Source organism: Natator depressus, chromosome 27 (genome assembly GCF_965152275.1).
Source record: "Natator depressus isolate rNatDep1 chromosome 27, rNatDep2.hap1, whole genome shotgun sequence".
In the NCBI taxonomy this organism is placed as follows: domain Eukaryota; kingdom Metazoa; phylum Chordata; order Testudines; family Cheloniidae; genus Natator; species Natator depressus.
In genome coordinates this window covers 5,572,037-5,588,431 of record NC_134260.1, presented here as the reverse complement: position 1 = coordinate 5,588,431, position 16,395 = coordinate 5,572,037, and the positions used below count along the sequence as shown (strand labels likewise).

The following is a 16,395-nucleotide window of genomic DNA, read 5'->3' as shown; positions in this document are numbered from 1 at the left end:
ACAGCTCTGTACACTAGGCAGGTAGATATTTTCATTGCCCTTGGATGGGTGCTGCCCTGTGCAGCGTGGGAGAGGGAAGATGGAAGGAGGTTCTTCCCCACACAAGAGCTGGAGGCCGGATCATCCCCTATCCATAAGGAGAGCTGGCCGAAGGGAATCCTGCATCCCTCCTGGTTGGTCAGCAGGACGCTGCAATCTGCAGGAGGCACCATGCCCCCCCCCGCCAACCTCTGCCACCCTGCCCAAGGCAGGTCGAATCAGCCTCAGCCATGCTCTGGCCAAGGCCCCTAGTGGTGGGTCTTGACACTGCACCACTTTGGGTCCTGTTTCTGTATAGCCTGCCGGCCTCAATACCTTTGCAAGCCAGTCCCCGCCTTCTGCTGACGTCTGTGTAGCACCTGCTCCAGAAGGGGAGAGGGAGGGGGCGATGCTATAAATGCAAAGGGGACAGAACTGAGCCCTAGAGCGTTGCTCGTGCCCTGGGATCCTTCGCCGCGTTTTAGGATGGAGCTGCCCCGGGTGGCCTGCAGAGCTTGGGACGTTTGTCTTCTCAAAGCTTTGCTGGCTGAGTTTATGGGCACTGGGATCTTTCTCTTCACCGGCTTGGCCTCCATCACTCCTTGGACTCAGCCTGCAGTTGACTCAGGGAATCTGGGCATCACTGCCCAGAGCCAGTCCTCCGGGGCTGGTTCTGAGCCGAGCGGCACCGAGTACTCAGCCCCACCAGCTGCTGCTGCCACCCTCAGCCTGGGGGATGTGGGGACGCAAGCTCCTTGCAGCTTGGCCTCCCCCAACCCGCTCCACGTGTCCCTGGCCTTCGGGAGCTCGGTGGCTGTCATGTCGTACTGTGCGTTGCCCCTGAGCGGCGGTCACCTAAACCCGGCGGTGACCGTCTCCATGCTAGTGGCTGTAAAAGTGAGGCCAGCCTGGGCCATGTGCTACATCCTGGCGCAGCTGCTTGGGGGCATCACCGCCTCGGCACTTCTCTACGGGCTGACTCCAGAACACGCCCTGGGGGAGATGGGTGTCAACAAGGTGAGTAAAGAGCTCAAGGGCCCTGGGGAGTTGGTTCTTCTCAGAGAGGTCCCCAAGCAGGAGATGGGCCATGTACATTAGAGATGGGCCTGGATCAAATCCAACTCTGTGTGGTTCTGGACTTGGTGGGAGGGGGGGCTCTGAACTTTGTGTCCGAAGCAGTTTGTTCTGACTCTTTCAAAATGGCACATTTTGGCTTTTCATTTCAAAACAAGGTTTCATTTTGAAATTTAATTCAATTTATAAACCAACCGACCCAGTCAAAAAACCAGAGGCTGAAAAACACCCAAAGTGGAATGCAAAAGCTGAAAAAAATAGTTTGGTTTCCTTTTTTCCATCTTGTTTCAGGTGTTTTTCAGTCTGAAAAGAATTTTTGTTGTTGTTTTTGTTTGTTTATTTGTTGTTTCAATCAGAGAAACAGAAAAAATCCAGTTTCAGTTCAAAACAAATATTTTTTTTCCAGATTTTTTGGTTTGGTGACCAAACCGAAAAAAATTAATCCTTTGCTCAGCTCTAGTGTGTTCTTGTCCAGACACAAAGAACAAGCCAGTTACTTTCAGTTCCAGATGAAAAGAATTTTAGATTAAGGAAACCAATCAGAAATTAACGACTCCAGGGGAGAGAGCACGGTGTGTGTGTCTGGGGTGAGAGTCTGCACTGAATTCAGCACATACGGTATGCCTATCACTGCAGACAGGAAAGCCCCAAAGAGTGCAGAACAAAAACTGGGGTTGGGGCAGGTCTGCACTTAAAGGGATGCATTAGCACACAGCTGCACTGCTGTTGCGCTTTTAATGAAGACGCTGTAAGCCGACAGGAGAGAACTTCTCCCGTTAGTTTAGTTAATCCACCCGCTGTCTACGCTGGCGCTTAGGTTCATATAACTACATGGATTCGCATCCCTGCATGATGTAGTTATCCTGAAGTAATTTTGTAGTGTAGACCAGGGCTAAGATACAGCTGGGCAAAATTTTTTGGCTGCCCAAAACCTTTTTACAGTGAAAAAGGCAGAGTCAGCAACACCAAAACATTTTGCAAATTCATGCCAGTCTCACCAAATTGTTTGGGTAAAAATAAAACATGTGCATCTTCCTCTGAAGATTCATCTGTTCCGGGTTGGGGCAGGAAACTGGGCTGGGGAGCCAGAGGGGGGTCTCCTGCCATGGCGCTGCCTGTGTTCTGGGGGTGTTGTAGCCAGTTCCAGTAACAACTCTTGTGATATGGCCTGTCACTCTAATTGGATGCATTTTTGTCCCCCTGGTTTGGACCCCTTGAGTGTGGAAAAGGATGGGGGAAATATACCTGGCCTTAGTGTTGCCAGGCTGTGTCAGTCCATCCATCAGTCACAGCTCAGCGCGGACTTGGGATAATGCTGAGGGAAGCATAATGCCAGAGAGAAAGGGCCCAAGACAGACTAGGCACCACACAGGGAAAAGGCTGAGGACCAGACAGGCAGAGGGGGCTATTCGTAGATTCCTAGGTGAGAAGGGACCACTGCGATCATCCAGTCTGATCCCTGCCCAACACAGGCCAGAGGAAGTGCCCTAGAGCAGATATGTCAGCAGTCATTGGTGTTGCCTCTAGGTTTACAGGCAGGTTCTGTCCTCCATTTGCTAGAAGGCTCTGGGTTTGCATGGGGGAACCTCTTATTGCTGGGGGCATCTATGGGAAGAGACAATCCCTGCCCTAGTCTCCTAATGTGAGAGTGATGGCAGACGGGGTCAGAAGCTGAGGGGCTGGGTAGCTCCTTAGTTGCTCTGCACATCTTGTTACAAAATGCCCCCTCCTCCAACCCACCAGAATCCCCTCCCAGGGCACAGATACCTCCCTCACTAACCCCCACTGCCTGGTCCATCTCTTCCTCACACATGTGCCATGTCGCAAGGTGCCACACTGTCCCCTCCCTCCGCCCAGCCCCGCCCCCCCTACCGTTCCCCTCCACATTACTCCTGATGCCAGGGCAGGTCCCAAGGCTGTGAAAGCAGCTCCCGTTCCCTCATCGCCTGCCCTGCCAAGCTACCTGCCTGAGTACAGAGCCCATTCCGGGGGGACTCCTGTGCACTGGGGCCCCTGGCACCCTTCTTCTTTCTGCTCCCCCAGCCAAGCAGATTAATACAGCAGCCTGCCAGTGCAGAGATCCAAAGCGCTCCCTGTCCTAATCCCCTACCAGCAGCTGTTACTGACACCTAGGTGCTGTGTTTTGCTACCCAGTCACAATTTGCTACCACCAGCAGCCCCCATCACCAGGGACAGGCCAGAACTGAGGTGTTTGGCAAGGGGCGGGGGAGGGGACACAGGGACTCAAGACTGGCATGGGCAGGGGGAGCTGCAGATCAGGATTCAGGTGCATCGGCAGAGGTGGGTCCCCACCTGAATTGCAGGGGGTTTCGCAGGCCAGGAGAGAGGCACGTTAGCAGAAATGTGGAGGTGTTGGGACTGCAATAAGTAGGGTGAGGAGATTTCCCAAAGGGGCTAGCCCGAGGCCTCCCCACCCCCACCTGGGGCTAGCCTGAGCCTCCCTCCCCCCCCCGCCCCAACACGCAGGGTTGTCCGGAGCCACTTGCCTGAGCCACACCCCCGCAATGGGACTGGCCCCAGCCACTCACCTGAGCCCCCGTCCCAGGGGGCTGGTGTTGCTGCTCGCCCAAGCCCTGCCTGGGCTCCCCCATGAGGTTGGGGCTGGCGTCGCTTGAGCCCTGCCTGCCACCCGCCCGAGCCCTGCCTCCCCCTCCGCCCCCCACGCAGGGCTGGCATCTCCGCTCGACACCGCCCCGCCCCAGCATCTTCCGCCACATCCCACTTTTTGACAAAAAACATTTTGATCGAGTTGGCAAGAGTCAACGGGACAAACGCCCACCTTTGCCAAAAAGGTCGGGACGGCCGGGACAGGGCTTAAAAAAGGGACTGTCCCAGCCAAAACAGGACCTCTGGTCATCCTAGCGATAGGATGCTCATCTCACCAGTGCAGCAAACCCCTTTCACGAAAATCTCCAAAATTGAGACCAAACACTTTGGAAAGAAAGTAGGGGTTCGCGTAGAGAGTGACATGCGTGAAGTCTGCTCCAGGCTCCCAATAGCCCCATGAGCCTGAGTGCCACTGACGTAATCTGCTTGTTTTTAGCATTTCTGTAAAGCTGTAATGACCTTTACATTAATCACCACATAACAAGGGATTGATACGAGACTCTTTGTGGATCTAGGGATTAATATCCATCTCCAGGATAGGGAAAGGGACGAACTGGAATAGCTCCCAGAGCATTGGTCCTGCCAGGTAATACATCCAGTGAAACCCTGGCTTACTGAAGTCAATGGGAGTTTTTTCCCAGTGACTTCAATGGGGCAGGACTTCCCAGCCATCTCAGACTGGTGGTCTTGTCTGCCCTTGAAACTAAATGCACTGTAAGGGACAAGCCTGAATAGAGCTGTGTGAATAAACATTTCTTTTGGTTCATGGTATAAACCAACAAATCTGAAAAAAAATCAACCTGGAAATGATTTTTGGTTTCTTGCATTTTTTTGGTGAACCAAAAAAGTCAGGGGAAAAAATTGTTGTGTTTCACGTGAGTTTTTTTTTAACCTTTTAAAATATAAAGTTAAAATAAAGTTCAAAACCAAAAGTTGCTTTGAATAAAAAACCCAAAGTGGTTTGATTGTTTCGGATTTTTTTCCAATTCCGTGAAATTGACACGAGTTCACTAAATGTTTCAGTCAATCTGAATCTGCATTTTGGGGGGGCGGGGCTAAGAAAGGGTTTGTCCAAAAACTGTCATCCAGTTTTAATCCTGAGCTGATGCCTTGCGGGGCTGGGCAGGATGGACTTGTTGATCCAGCAGAACTTTTCCAGCTCAAGGGCCCAGATCTGAGGTCCTGACCCAGGTCAAACTCCCAGTGAAGTGAATGAGGCTTAGTCAAGGATTTGAATGGGGGAGCCCATGGTGCTGACTGACATGCACTGCATGAGTTTGCTGCTCCGTGACAGCACCCTGATTCTGCTACCACTTGGCACTGAGCTCTCAGTGACGGTGGCGTTAGCTACTAGTGATAATGACCAGCCGCAGAGCACCCAGTGCATCGGGGTGAATGAGAGTGGGAGAAGGCGGTGAAGCCAGTGATCTGCCTCTTTCCCTCATCCTGTGCCTGGCATGTCTGTTTAGATTCTAAGATATTCAGGGCAGGGCCCATCTACTACTCTGTACAGCACATAAGACAATGGGGCCTCAAGCTTGGTTGGTCCTTCCTGCAGCAGGCAGGTGGCTGGCCTACTTCTGCTAGGTTGGCCCTGTGTTTAAAATGCAGAGTTCCTGCCTACATCATCACAGTGGGAGCAAGGGGCTGTCGCAACATGTGTCTTACTGAGAGAGGAATCCACCATGTGGTCAGAAGACTAGTTGCTAACACACGTCAGAAACCGAGCTCTGATCCGTACGGAAGGAAGATTGCAATACAATGAGAAGGTTAGTCAAAAAGGCCCTAAAGTTAAGAGCAAAGCTGTTGCCGGCACCCAGTGCCGAGAGGCAAAACAACAGCAGGGGTTGGTTCGCTACCCGGTGTGCTTCACCCAATAATCACAACGGGGTGGAGAAGCAGAAAAGTTTATTTGCAGCTGCAAAAAGGTACAGGGAGAATAGAATCTCAAATCCTGCACCCAGAGCAGGAAGTTACACAGGCTTTTATACATCCTTTCTCCAGCATACTTATCCAATAGCAAGCTGCCCTAAGTATCCATATAGCCAGCCAATCCAGTTCCCAGCTAGTTCCCTTGTTCTCTGTATCATTTGTTAAACTATACATAAAGCTGCTTTATTCAGCATTTTTCTTCCATATCTGCCCTGTTTGGTCTTGTTTAGTTTCAGGCAGTCTGACTTTGCAACATATTGTTGCAGATCCTCAGCATAACTGCTGCGAGTGCCTCCAGGTGGGGGGGCCAAGGACACTTGGGCCTAGTACGCAGAGCTGCTGTGAGTGCCTCCAGGCGGGAGGGGAGGGGCCAAGGACACTTGGGCCTAGTGCGAGGGGGCTTCATCAACACTCATGGTCTTCCATCCCCTCGAGTTACCTAGTGGCCATGCCCCAGTGTCCCCAACAACTCCCTCCTTTGAGAACACTCAACAGCCTTGGCTCTGAGTTTTCTCACTTGGGCTACTTATTTCTTTACAATAGGACTTTGCATAAGCATTTTGTGGTAGCCCTGAAGAGAATGACTTATTAACTTTTGCAAAAGGGCCCTAACACATGATACTGCACAGCATAATACCATTAATACAAGCAATACAAGAAAGAGAAGTTTCAATAACAGGCTAAATAAACCACCAAGCCAAGACGACAAACCCCAGCCTGAAAACAAGGTTTGCAACCAATCGCTCTCTGGGGCAGTATAGGCAGCCTGTGCTCCAGTTCGGGCATGGGCCTCAGCCTGTACCACCTTTTCATAGATTTCATAACTGCCATCATTTACATATACACAACATCGGGACCTGATGAGGGCACAAACCCCTCCTTGGGATGCCAAGAGATAGTCCAAAGCCAGCCTGTTTTGGAGGGAAAACGTCCTGAGCTGCTGTACCTCTTTATTTAACGTTTTTACTGCTGACCCTAAATCACTAACCGAGTCCTCCAACTCTAAGGCAACTTTCTCAAGTACCATTTGCAGCCTTACAGTATAACGGCCTATGCATGCCATGGCTGGCCCGGTAAACAGTGGCGCTATTTCCAGTACAGAGCACCCTACAAGCTTCTCGGTTGTGAGGGAATTCTTCATATTGCCCTCCAATGCCATAGTCAGTCGCCGCAGGGTCTTTTCTTGTGACTCAACAGAGGTGTCTCGGGCATTTCTAATCTTTCCTTTGGGCAGTGTGGCAGTTATGGAAAGATGAGGAACTCCATGAGCTATATAACAGCTACCTGTCCAGTTGGCTGGCAGCACCTTGTAAGCCTTTTGGCCACATACAAAATAGTGACCCTGTAGGGCCCAGTAAGGACTGTTTCTTAAGGGGATTCCTAGGATATTTAAGGCTGCCTTGGCTGCTTTTCCAAACAGTTCATATGCCCCTAAGGGGGCATCCCATCCTCCTGATTGGGTACAAGTGGGGGCGTTTCTAATTGTTCCATTCAAATTACACTCGCCATAGGGACCACTACAAACCCACCATTGGCTTGCTACATTGGAGATATTAACTGGACGGCAAGTTATATTTCCAAACCCTTTTTTTTTTTGTGGTAAGATTATTTGTAAGAGTTTCCCTAAAAGGGGAGGAACCATTACACCCGCACTGTTGGCCTCCCCTTTCGGTCTTTATCCAACACCCATCAGCCCACTGTGTGATAACACAGGAGCTTTTTCCCACAGGACGCCCACAGTGATCAGATTGGTTTCGGGTAAAACATAACACTCCCTCAGTGAGTACTGCAACTGAATACGCCTGGTCCTGATAGGTGGCCTGCTGTAAAGAGGTCTTGTCCCAGAACGGCGAGTCCGTTCTTTCCTGCTCTTTGGTGGCGGCTAATTCTGCCAGGGTCAGGGGCAGCATGTCAAGGGGCATTCCTGTTTGGGGGATAGTGGAGTTGGAGCACACACCCAACAATCAGTCTGGTTTGTTAAAGTAGCAACATGGTGCGCAAGCAAAAGAAAGGAGTTATGCTCCCGATATGCACAGTTTGGAAATACCAATACAGAGAATAACAATGTTACCCAATTAATTATCACCAGAGTCTTCCCAACCCAGGGTCTCCAGTACCTGGGTGGGCCCATTTTAGCGTAAAGGTGCCCGCTATTTGTGTCTTTTAAACAGTAGCTTTAGCCTGAGATCGTCACTAGATGAGGAGTCAGCAGGTTGGACGGTCCACTGTTCTGCTGACGAGGGGGCGGGTACTGCTTTCAGACGAGAGTGATGGATCCAGTTCTTGTTTCCCTGATCTTTGCCGCTGTATGGGAGACCAGCAGGATGGTATAAGGTCCTCTCCACTTTTCCTGGAGAGGCTCCTCTTTCCAGGTATGAACAAGCACAGAGTCACCGGGCTGCAAGGAGTGGGCAGGGGAGTCCAAGGGGAGAGGCTGGGAATCCTTGGTATACCTGTGAAGAGACAAGAGAACAGCAGACAGGGAACACATATACTGTGACAAAAAACCATTACCCAGCTCCCATTCCCCTGACAGAACCGGGGTGCCATTCATAGGCCATGCCCTTCCAAACATAATTTCAAAGGGACCAAGCCCTAATCTACCCTTAGGGAGAACGCGGATACGAAGTAGGACGAGGGGCAAAGCATCGGGCCATCGCAGTGAGGCTTCTTGGCACACTTTTGAGAGATGCCGTTTAAGGGTCTGATTGGTACGCTCCACTACCCCACTGGCTTGCAGTCTCCAGGGCGTATGGAGTTTCCAGGGGATCTGTAAGGCATGTGAGATGCTTTGAATGATTTTTGACATGAAATGTGTCCCGTTGTCAGATTCCATCCACAAGGGGAGTCCAAAGTGAGGAATGATCTCCTTAACAAACTTGAGGGCCACGGTTCTGGCAGTGCAATTATGGCATGGGAAGGCTTCTGGCCATCCGCTGAACCGATCCACTATGACAAGGAGATATTTGAACCTTGGGTCTGGGGAAACTCAGTAAAGTCTATTTGCCACACTTGTCCGGGGCCCGGAGTGGGTTCTAGTGCAGCTGGTGGCACAGGATGTCCCGGTCGGGGGTTATTCTTTTGGCAGACTAAGCAGTCCGCTTGTACCTGGGCAGCCAGGAGTCGGAGTCCGGAAGGGATAAAGTATTTTCCCGTTAGCTGGATAAGTGCTTCCCTGCCAGCATGAGTGGTTTGATGTAGTTTCTGCAGCACTGGCCGGATCAGGCCCTTTGGTAAGAGGACCTTCCCTTCTGGAGAATGGAGCCATTACAGCGTACCACCGCCACTTCCGAGGGAAGTTGTACGGCTTCTAGGAGCCGGAGGATTTGGGGCCCATACTTGACTGGGGAGCCTTGGGCTGTCAGCATTCCCCTCTGCTTCCATAGGCCAGCATGAGCATGTAGCACCCCAGCATATTTTGAATCAGTAAAAATGTTGACCCGCTTTCCTTTTGACAGTTCAAGTGCACGGGTCCGGGCTATTAGTTCAGCAAGCTGGGCAGAGGTCCCAGCAGGCAAACCTTCAGCTTCCACAGTGTCATGGAGGGTCACAACAGCATAACCCGCCCTCCTTTGCCCATCTATTACAGTACTGCTACCATCAGTGTACCACTCATAATCTGCAATTGGGAGGGGTACATCCTTTAAATCCGGACGGCTGGAGTACTGGGCATCTATGATCTCTAAACAGTCATGTTTTTGTTCCTCTGTTTCTGGCAAGAGAGTGGCTGGGTTAAGGGAGGGGCAAGGCTGTAAGGTGACTTCAGAGTTCTCTAACAGCTTAGCCTGGTACCGAGCAATCCAAGCCTGGGTGAGCCAAAGCCCTCCCTTTGCATCCAATAAGGCTCGGACCATATAGGGAGTATAGATTTGCATAACCCCTCCCAATGTTAGCTTCTCGGCTTCCTCTAGCACTAGGGCAGTAGCTGCGACTGCCCGTAAACATGCCGGCCAACCCTTTGCAACCTGATCCAGTTGCTTAGAAAAATAAGCCACGGGACATCTCCATGCTCCTAACAGCTGTGTGAGCACTCCTAGGGCCACCCCCTTTCGTTCATGTACATACAACTCAAACGGCTTAGAGAGATCCGGCAGGCCCAGAGCCGGGGCTTCCATCAGTTTTCTTTTCAGGATTTTAAATGCCCTGTCAGCCTCTGGGGTCCAATAGAAGGGGTCATGATCTGCTCCTTTTACACAGTTGTACAGGGGTTTAGCCCACAGTTCAAACTCTGGGATCCATATCCTGCAAAAGCCTGCCATACCCAGAAATGACCTGAGCCGCATACGATTACTTGGGGTAGGAACTTGACAGATAGCTTCCTTTCTTTCGCTTGAAAGCTGACGCTCCCCCTGCCGTATGTGAAACCCGAGGTACCGTACCTCTGGGAGGGCGATTTGAGCCTTACTCCGTGCTACCCGATATCCCTGGAGTCCAATAAAATTCAGGAGGCTCACGGTGGCTTTAAGGCAGGGGGTTTGGCCCACAGTGGCAATTAACAAATCATCTACAAACTGCAGAAGGAGGGCCTCCTCATTATCCCACTCCTCTAGGTCCCTGGCCAGAGCCTGGCCAAAGAGGGTGGGGGAGTTTTTAAATCCTTGGGCCAACACTGTCCAGCAAAGTTGCTTTTTAACCCTTTTTCGGACCTCCCACTTGAAGGAGAAGATCTCCTGTGACGGGGTGGCAACTGGGATGGTAAAGAAAGCATCTTTCAGATCGAGGACTGAAAAATGGGTATACTGTCCCGCTATAGAAGCCAATAAGGTATACGGGTTAGGGACAAGAGGGTGCAAAGTCTTAACCCGTTCATTGACTGCCCTTAGGTCCTGTACCAGCCGATACGTGCCATCAGGCTTCTGTACGGGTAGAATGGGAGTGTTCCAGGCTGACTGACATTCCCGGAGAATACCATACATTAGGAATCGATTTATAGTTTCCTGTAAACCTTCTCTGGCTTCCCTCTTGATTGGATACTGTTTTACTTGCACTGGGCCTTTCCCTGGTATGAGCTGAATAGTAATGGGGGTCTGGTGGGTGGCCTTTCCTGAAATCCCTGATGCCCATACGAGGGGGTACACCTGGTCTTCCCACGGGCTCCATTCTGGGGCTTGCATGGCTGAGGGCTCAACTGCAAGGGTCATGATCCATGCGTTCTCAGGGGGTAAGGTAAGGGTTATTTCGTCCTCAGTAAAATGCAGGGTGGCACCGAGGCGACAAAGCAGATCCCGTCCCAGCAGAGGTGTTGGACTCTCAGGGAGGTATACCAGCTTGTGGGATATAGTCCTGTTTCCCAAAGCGCATTCCGCTGGGGCATACACTGGGCACTTGGTGTCCCTGCTTGCGGCTCCCACCACAGTAAGGGAATCTGCTACTGGCAACTGAAGGGGTCAATTTACAGCAGTTCGTGCCACTCCAGAGTCCACTAAAAAATCTATTTCTGAGCTTCCCACCCGCATCTTTACTCGGGGTTCCGGGGGTAGGGTGGTCCGTCTCCCCTATTCCTGCTCCGCCATTGCCATCATAGAGGCTCCCCCCCTTTTCTTTCCTCTTTGGGCACTCATTTTTCCAGTGTCCCTCTTGTCGACACAAGGCACACTGGTTGCGACCCAGTCGTCTCTCCTGCGAGCCCGGACGTTAGTGTCCATGGCCCCTTCCTCCCCAGCCACTTCCCTTAGTGCCGGCCAGTACCGCTGTTACCATCAGTCTCACTTGCTTTCTCTCCTTCTCTGTCTCTCTCAGACTATAAGCTCGGTTTGCAGTCTCTAAGATTTGTGCCATGGTCATGCCCATTAAATCCTCCTTTTTTTGTAACTTTCTCTTAATACCAGGGGCTGCTCTGCTTGTAAAAATTCCCTTAATAATTGACTCAGTTGCCTGATCATCGAGGTCTGCATTAGTGTTCTGTCAAATTGTGTCCCAAATATGCTGTAGAAAGGCCCCTGGGCTTTCTTTTAAATCCTGCATTACTTCATATGGCTTTGCCCAATTATTATGTCGGACAGCTGAGTGACGGAGTCCATGCAAAAGCAACTCCTTATAGGAAGTAAGGCGGGTCATATCCCCATGATCATTTGGATCCCACCTGGGGTCTGCTTGGGGGACTTGTGCATCCGGGTCAGGGACATTAATACGATCCCGGTCGTACAATTTCTGCGCCTCCTCCCTTGCTTTGGACACAACCTGTTGTCTTTCAACCTCAGACAATAGGGTTCGCAGGAGGATGTTACAATCATCCCAGTCCGGCTTGTGACTACTGAGGCACCCCTCAAAGACTGATATAAACCTGCTTGGGTTGGTGGAAAACTCTCCTGCCTGTGCTTTGAAAGCAGCCAAATCCACAGGATTAAAGGGCACATGAGTATAAACCTGCATAGTCGTGGCCGGACGCCTGTCCGATCCAGACCGGGCGACTTTAGTTTCGGTGATTAAGGGGTATAGGCCAACCATTGGGGACTTACAAGGTGTGGGTGTAGGGGGCGAAGGGGACACCGGCTCTGCCATTACAGTGGGGGTGGGGGTCTGGGGACTAACATTAGCTGCTACCGAACCAGTCGGAATCAGATTACAGCGCTGTAAAATATCTGGTCGAGTACATAAAGTCAGAAACAAATGCGCATACATATGTTCATTCCATTTCCTTGTTCTCTGACAGAGCAGGAGTAACTGAAGGATCGTGTTGTAATTAATTGACCCTCCTGTTGGCCACCACTCCTGGTCCTCTAGTTGATATTGAGGACAGTCAACTGTACAGAATCGTTTTAATTGGCTCTTAGTCATCGGATCCGCACCAAATACCTTCCAGTTTGCTAGAATGCACTCTAGGGGCGTACACTGTGCCCTAACCCCTGAGCTCTGTCCCTGTCCCATACCTACAGGGTAACTCTGGGCGTCCCCAGGTTCCAACAGAGCATACAATCCAGATTTCAAAATGTTCCTACCTTATCCAAGGGACCGGTTCCTCACCGTCGTCCACAGCTGCTCCTCCCCCATGTCTAAGGGACCAGTTCCTCACCGTTGCCCACAGCTGCTTCTCCACTATATGGGTGCGTTGCACCGTTGTGCCCTCCGGGGTCGATCAAATTGTATCTCCTCCGAGGCCCCGGTGAACTCACCGGTGCGCACTGGGCGTCGGTTCTCGCTGCAATCCTCGACCTCCAGGAGGGGTCTGGGTAAGGCTAAATAGCAGCCTCGTCGCCCACCCATGGACGCCAAAAGCTGTTGCCGGCACCCAGTGCCGAGAGGCAAAACAACAGCAGGGGTTGGTTGGCTACCCGGTGTGCTTCACCCAATAATCACGACGGGGTGGAGAAGCAGAAAATTTTATTTGCAGCTGCAAAAAGGTACAGGGAAAATAGAATCTCAAATCCTGCACCCAGAGCAGGAAGTTACACAGGCTTTTATACATCCTTTCTTCAGCATACTTATCCAATAGCAAGCTGCCCTAAGTATCCATATAGCCAGCCAATCCAGTTCCCAGCTAGTTCCCTTGTTCTCTGTATCATTTGTTAAACCATACATAAAGCTGCTTTATTCAGCATTTTTCTTCCATATCTGCCCTGTTTGGCCTTCTTTAGTTTCAGGCAGTCTGACTCTGCAACATATTGTTGCAGATCCTCAGCATAACTGCTGCGAGTGCCTCCAGGCCGGAGGGCCAAGGACACTTGGGCCTAGTGCGAGGGGGCTTCATCGACACTCGTGGTCTTCCATCCCCTCGAGTTACCTAGTGGCCATGCCCCAGTGTCCCCAACAACAGGAAGTAAAACCCCTAGAGGTGGCATGTGCCACTGCAGCGCTTGTAGAGTAAACATTGTGACCTTGGCAGACCAGCTGATGCCAAGGTCCCTGGGCCTTGCTGAGCATAGCTGGAAACCAGTCTGGCTCGCCTGTCTGTTAGTATTGTTAAAATTGACAGAGTTATAAGAATATGTTTAATGTTTAGACTTTATGAAATGCTTGTAGGATGCTACATGTATTAATCGAGCTGTATCCCATGCTGCTAGGTAATATTTAAGTGTTTGCTCTGCAACTAGGAAAGTGTTTGCTATAACTGTAAAACCCCACAGTCAGGAGAGAAGCATCAGTGAGTGTGAAATGCGAGTTCACCACAAGAGGTGTCATCTCCTCCCCAACAAACGAAGGCCTAGAGACACCAGACAAACCACTGTGGAACATCAGGGGATAAAAGACTTTGTTGATTTCCCACACACACACATCCATGAAGAGAGTTTGTGCACAAGATCTCATCCGATCACAGCCTGAAAGCTGGGGAAAGGGAATAAAAATGCCTGTTAAAGAGAAATTATCATCACAATGATGCTTGGGATTTGCAGAGGGCAATATTTCCAAGCATAAGTGAGGGATCGCTAAGCTGGTTAGTTTAGGTTAGCCCTAAAGCACATACACAGCCGCTACTATCACCTTTTGGAACATAAACCTGTAACTCATTGGTGTGTGTGTGTGTGTGTGTGTGTGTGTGTGTGTTTACCTGCTTTCAGCTTGTAAATAACTCTCATTCACCCCCCAGTTTGTGATGGCTGAACTCCCCCACACTAGCCCAGCAAGATCTGACTTAGGCCAACTGGGCCCAATCAGCTAATGAGACTGCAAACAAAGGGAGCTTTAGGCTGGAGGCAGCTGATTAGAATCATAGAATCATAGAATCATAGAATATCAGGGTTGGAAGGGACCTAAGGAGGTCATCTAGTCCAACCCCCTGCTCAAAGCAGGACCAATCCCCAATTAAATCATCCCAGCCAGGGCTTTGTCAAGCCTGATGTTAAAAACTTCTAAGGAAGGAGATTCTACCACCTCCCTAGGTAACGCATTCCAGTGTTTCACCACCCTCCTAGTGAAAAAGTTTTTCCTAATATCCAAACTAAACCTCCCCCACTGCAACTTGAGACCATTACTCCTTGTCCTGTCACCTTCTACCACTGAGAATAGTCTAGAACCATCCTCTTTGGAACCACCTCTCAGGTAGTTGAAAGCAGCTATCAAATCCCCCCTCATTCTTCTCTTCTGCAGACTAAACAATCCCAGTTCCCTCAGCCTCTCCTCATAATTCATGTGTTCCAGACCCCTAATCATTTTTGTTGCCCTTCGCTGGACTCTCTCCAATTTTTCCACATCCTTCTTGTAGTGTGGGGCCCAAAACTGGACACAGGACTCCAGATGAGGCCTCACCAATGTCGAATAGAGGGGAATGATCATGTCCCTCGATCTGCTGGCTATACCCCTACTTATACATCCCAAAATGCCATTGGCCTTCTTGGCAACAAGGGCACACTGTTGACTCATATCCAGCTTCTCGTCCACTGTCACCCCTAGGTCCTTTTCCGCAGAACTGCTGCCTAGCCATTCGGTCCCTAGTCTGTAGCGGTGCATTGGGTTCTTCTGTCCTAAGTGCAGGACCCTGCACTTATCCTTGCTGAACCTCATCGGATTTCTTTTGGCCCAATCCTCCAATTTGTCTAGGTCCCTCTGTATCCTATCCCTACCTGCCACCGTATCTACCACTCCTCCTAGTTTAGTATCATCCGCAAATTTGCTGAGAGTGCAATCCACACCATCCTCCAGATCATTTATGAAGATATTGAACAAAACCGGCCCCAGGACCGACCCTTGGGGCACTCCACTTGATACCGGCTGCCAACTAGACATGGAGCCATTGATCACTACCCTTTGAGCCCAACAATCTAGCCAACTTTCTACCCACCTTATAGTCCATTCATCCAGCCCATACTTCTTTAACTTGCTGACAAGAATACTGTGGGAGACCGTGTCAAAAGCTTTTCTAAAGTCAAGAAACAATACATCCACTGCTTTCCCTTCATCCACAGAACCAGTAATCTCATCATAGAAGGCAATTAGATTAGTCAGGCATGACCTTCCCTTGGTGAATCCATGCTGACTGTTCCTGATCACTTTCCTCTCCTCTAAGTGCTTCAGGATTGATTCCTTGAGGACCTGCTCCATGATTTTTCCGGGGACTGAGGTGAGGCTGACTGGCCTGTAGTTCCCAGGATCCTCCTTCTTCCCTTTTTTAAAGATGGGCACTACATTAGCCTTTTTCCAGTCGTCCGGGACTTCCCCAGATCGCCATGATTTTTCAAAGATAATGGCCAATGGCTCTGCAATCACAGCCGCCAACTCCTTTAGCACTCTCAGATGCAAAGCATCCGGCCCCATGGACTTGTGCACGCCCAGCTTTTCTAAATAGTCCCTAACCACTTCTTTCTCCACAGAGGGCTGGTCACCTCCTCCCCATGCTGTGTTGCCCAGCGCAGCAGTCTGGGAGCTGACCTTGTTCGTGAAGACAGAGGCAAAAAAAGCATTGAGTATATTAGCTTTTTCCACATCCTCTGTCACTAGGTTGCCTCCCTCATTCAGTAAGGGGCCCACACTTTCCTTGGCTTTCTTCTTGTTGCCAACATACCTGAAGAAACCCTTCTTGTTACTCTTATCATCCCTTGCTAGCTGCAGTTCCAGGTGTGATTTGGCCCTCCTGATTTCACTCCTGCATGCCCAAGCAATATTTTTATACTCTTCCCTGGTCATTTGTCCAATCTTCCACTTCTTGTAAGCTTCTTTTTTATGTTTAAGATTCACAAGGATTTCACTGTTAAGCCAAGCTGGTCGCCTACCATATTTACTATTCTTTTGACACATCGGGATGGTTTGTCCCCGTAACCTCAATAGGGATTCTTTGAAATACAGCCAGCTCTCCTGGACTCCTTTCCCCCT

The 16,395-nt window shown here is 50.4% G+C and overlaps 1 protein-coding gene across 1 annotated transcript in view; it reads left to right on the top strand.

Annotated features, from left to right (window-relative positions):
- Window positions 1–504: 504 nt before the first annotated feature.
- Window positions 505–16,395, top strand: part of LOC141978520 (aquaporin-5-like) — a 28,818-nt gene continuing 12,927 nt past the window's right edge. The window contains exon 1 of the mRNA XM_074940674.1: window positions 505–1,035. Within this exon, the coding sequence (XP_074796775.1) occupies window positions 505–1,035 (531 nt within the window). The remainder of the gene's footprint in view (window positions 1,036–16,395) is intronic.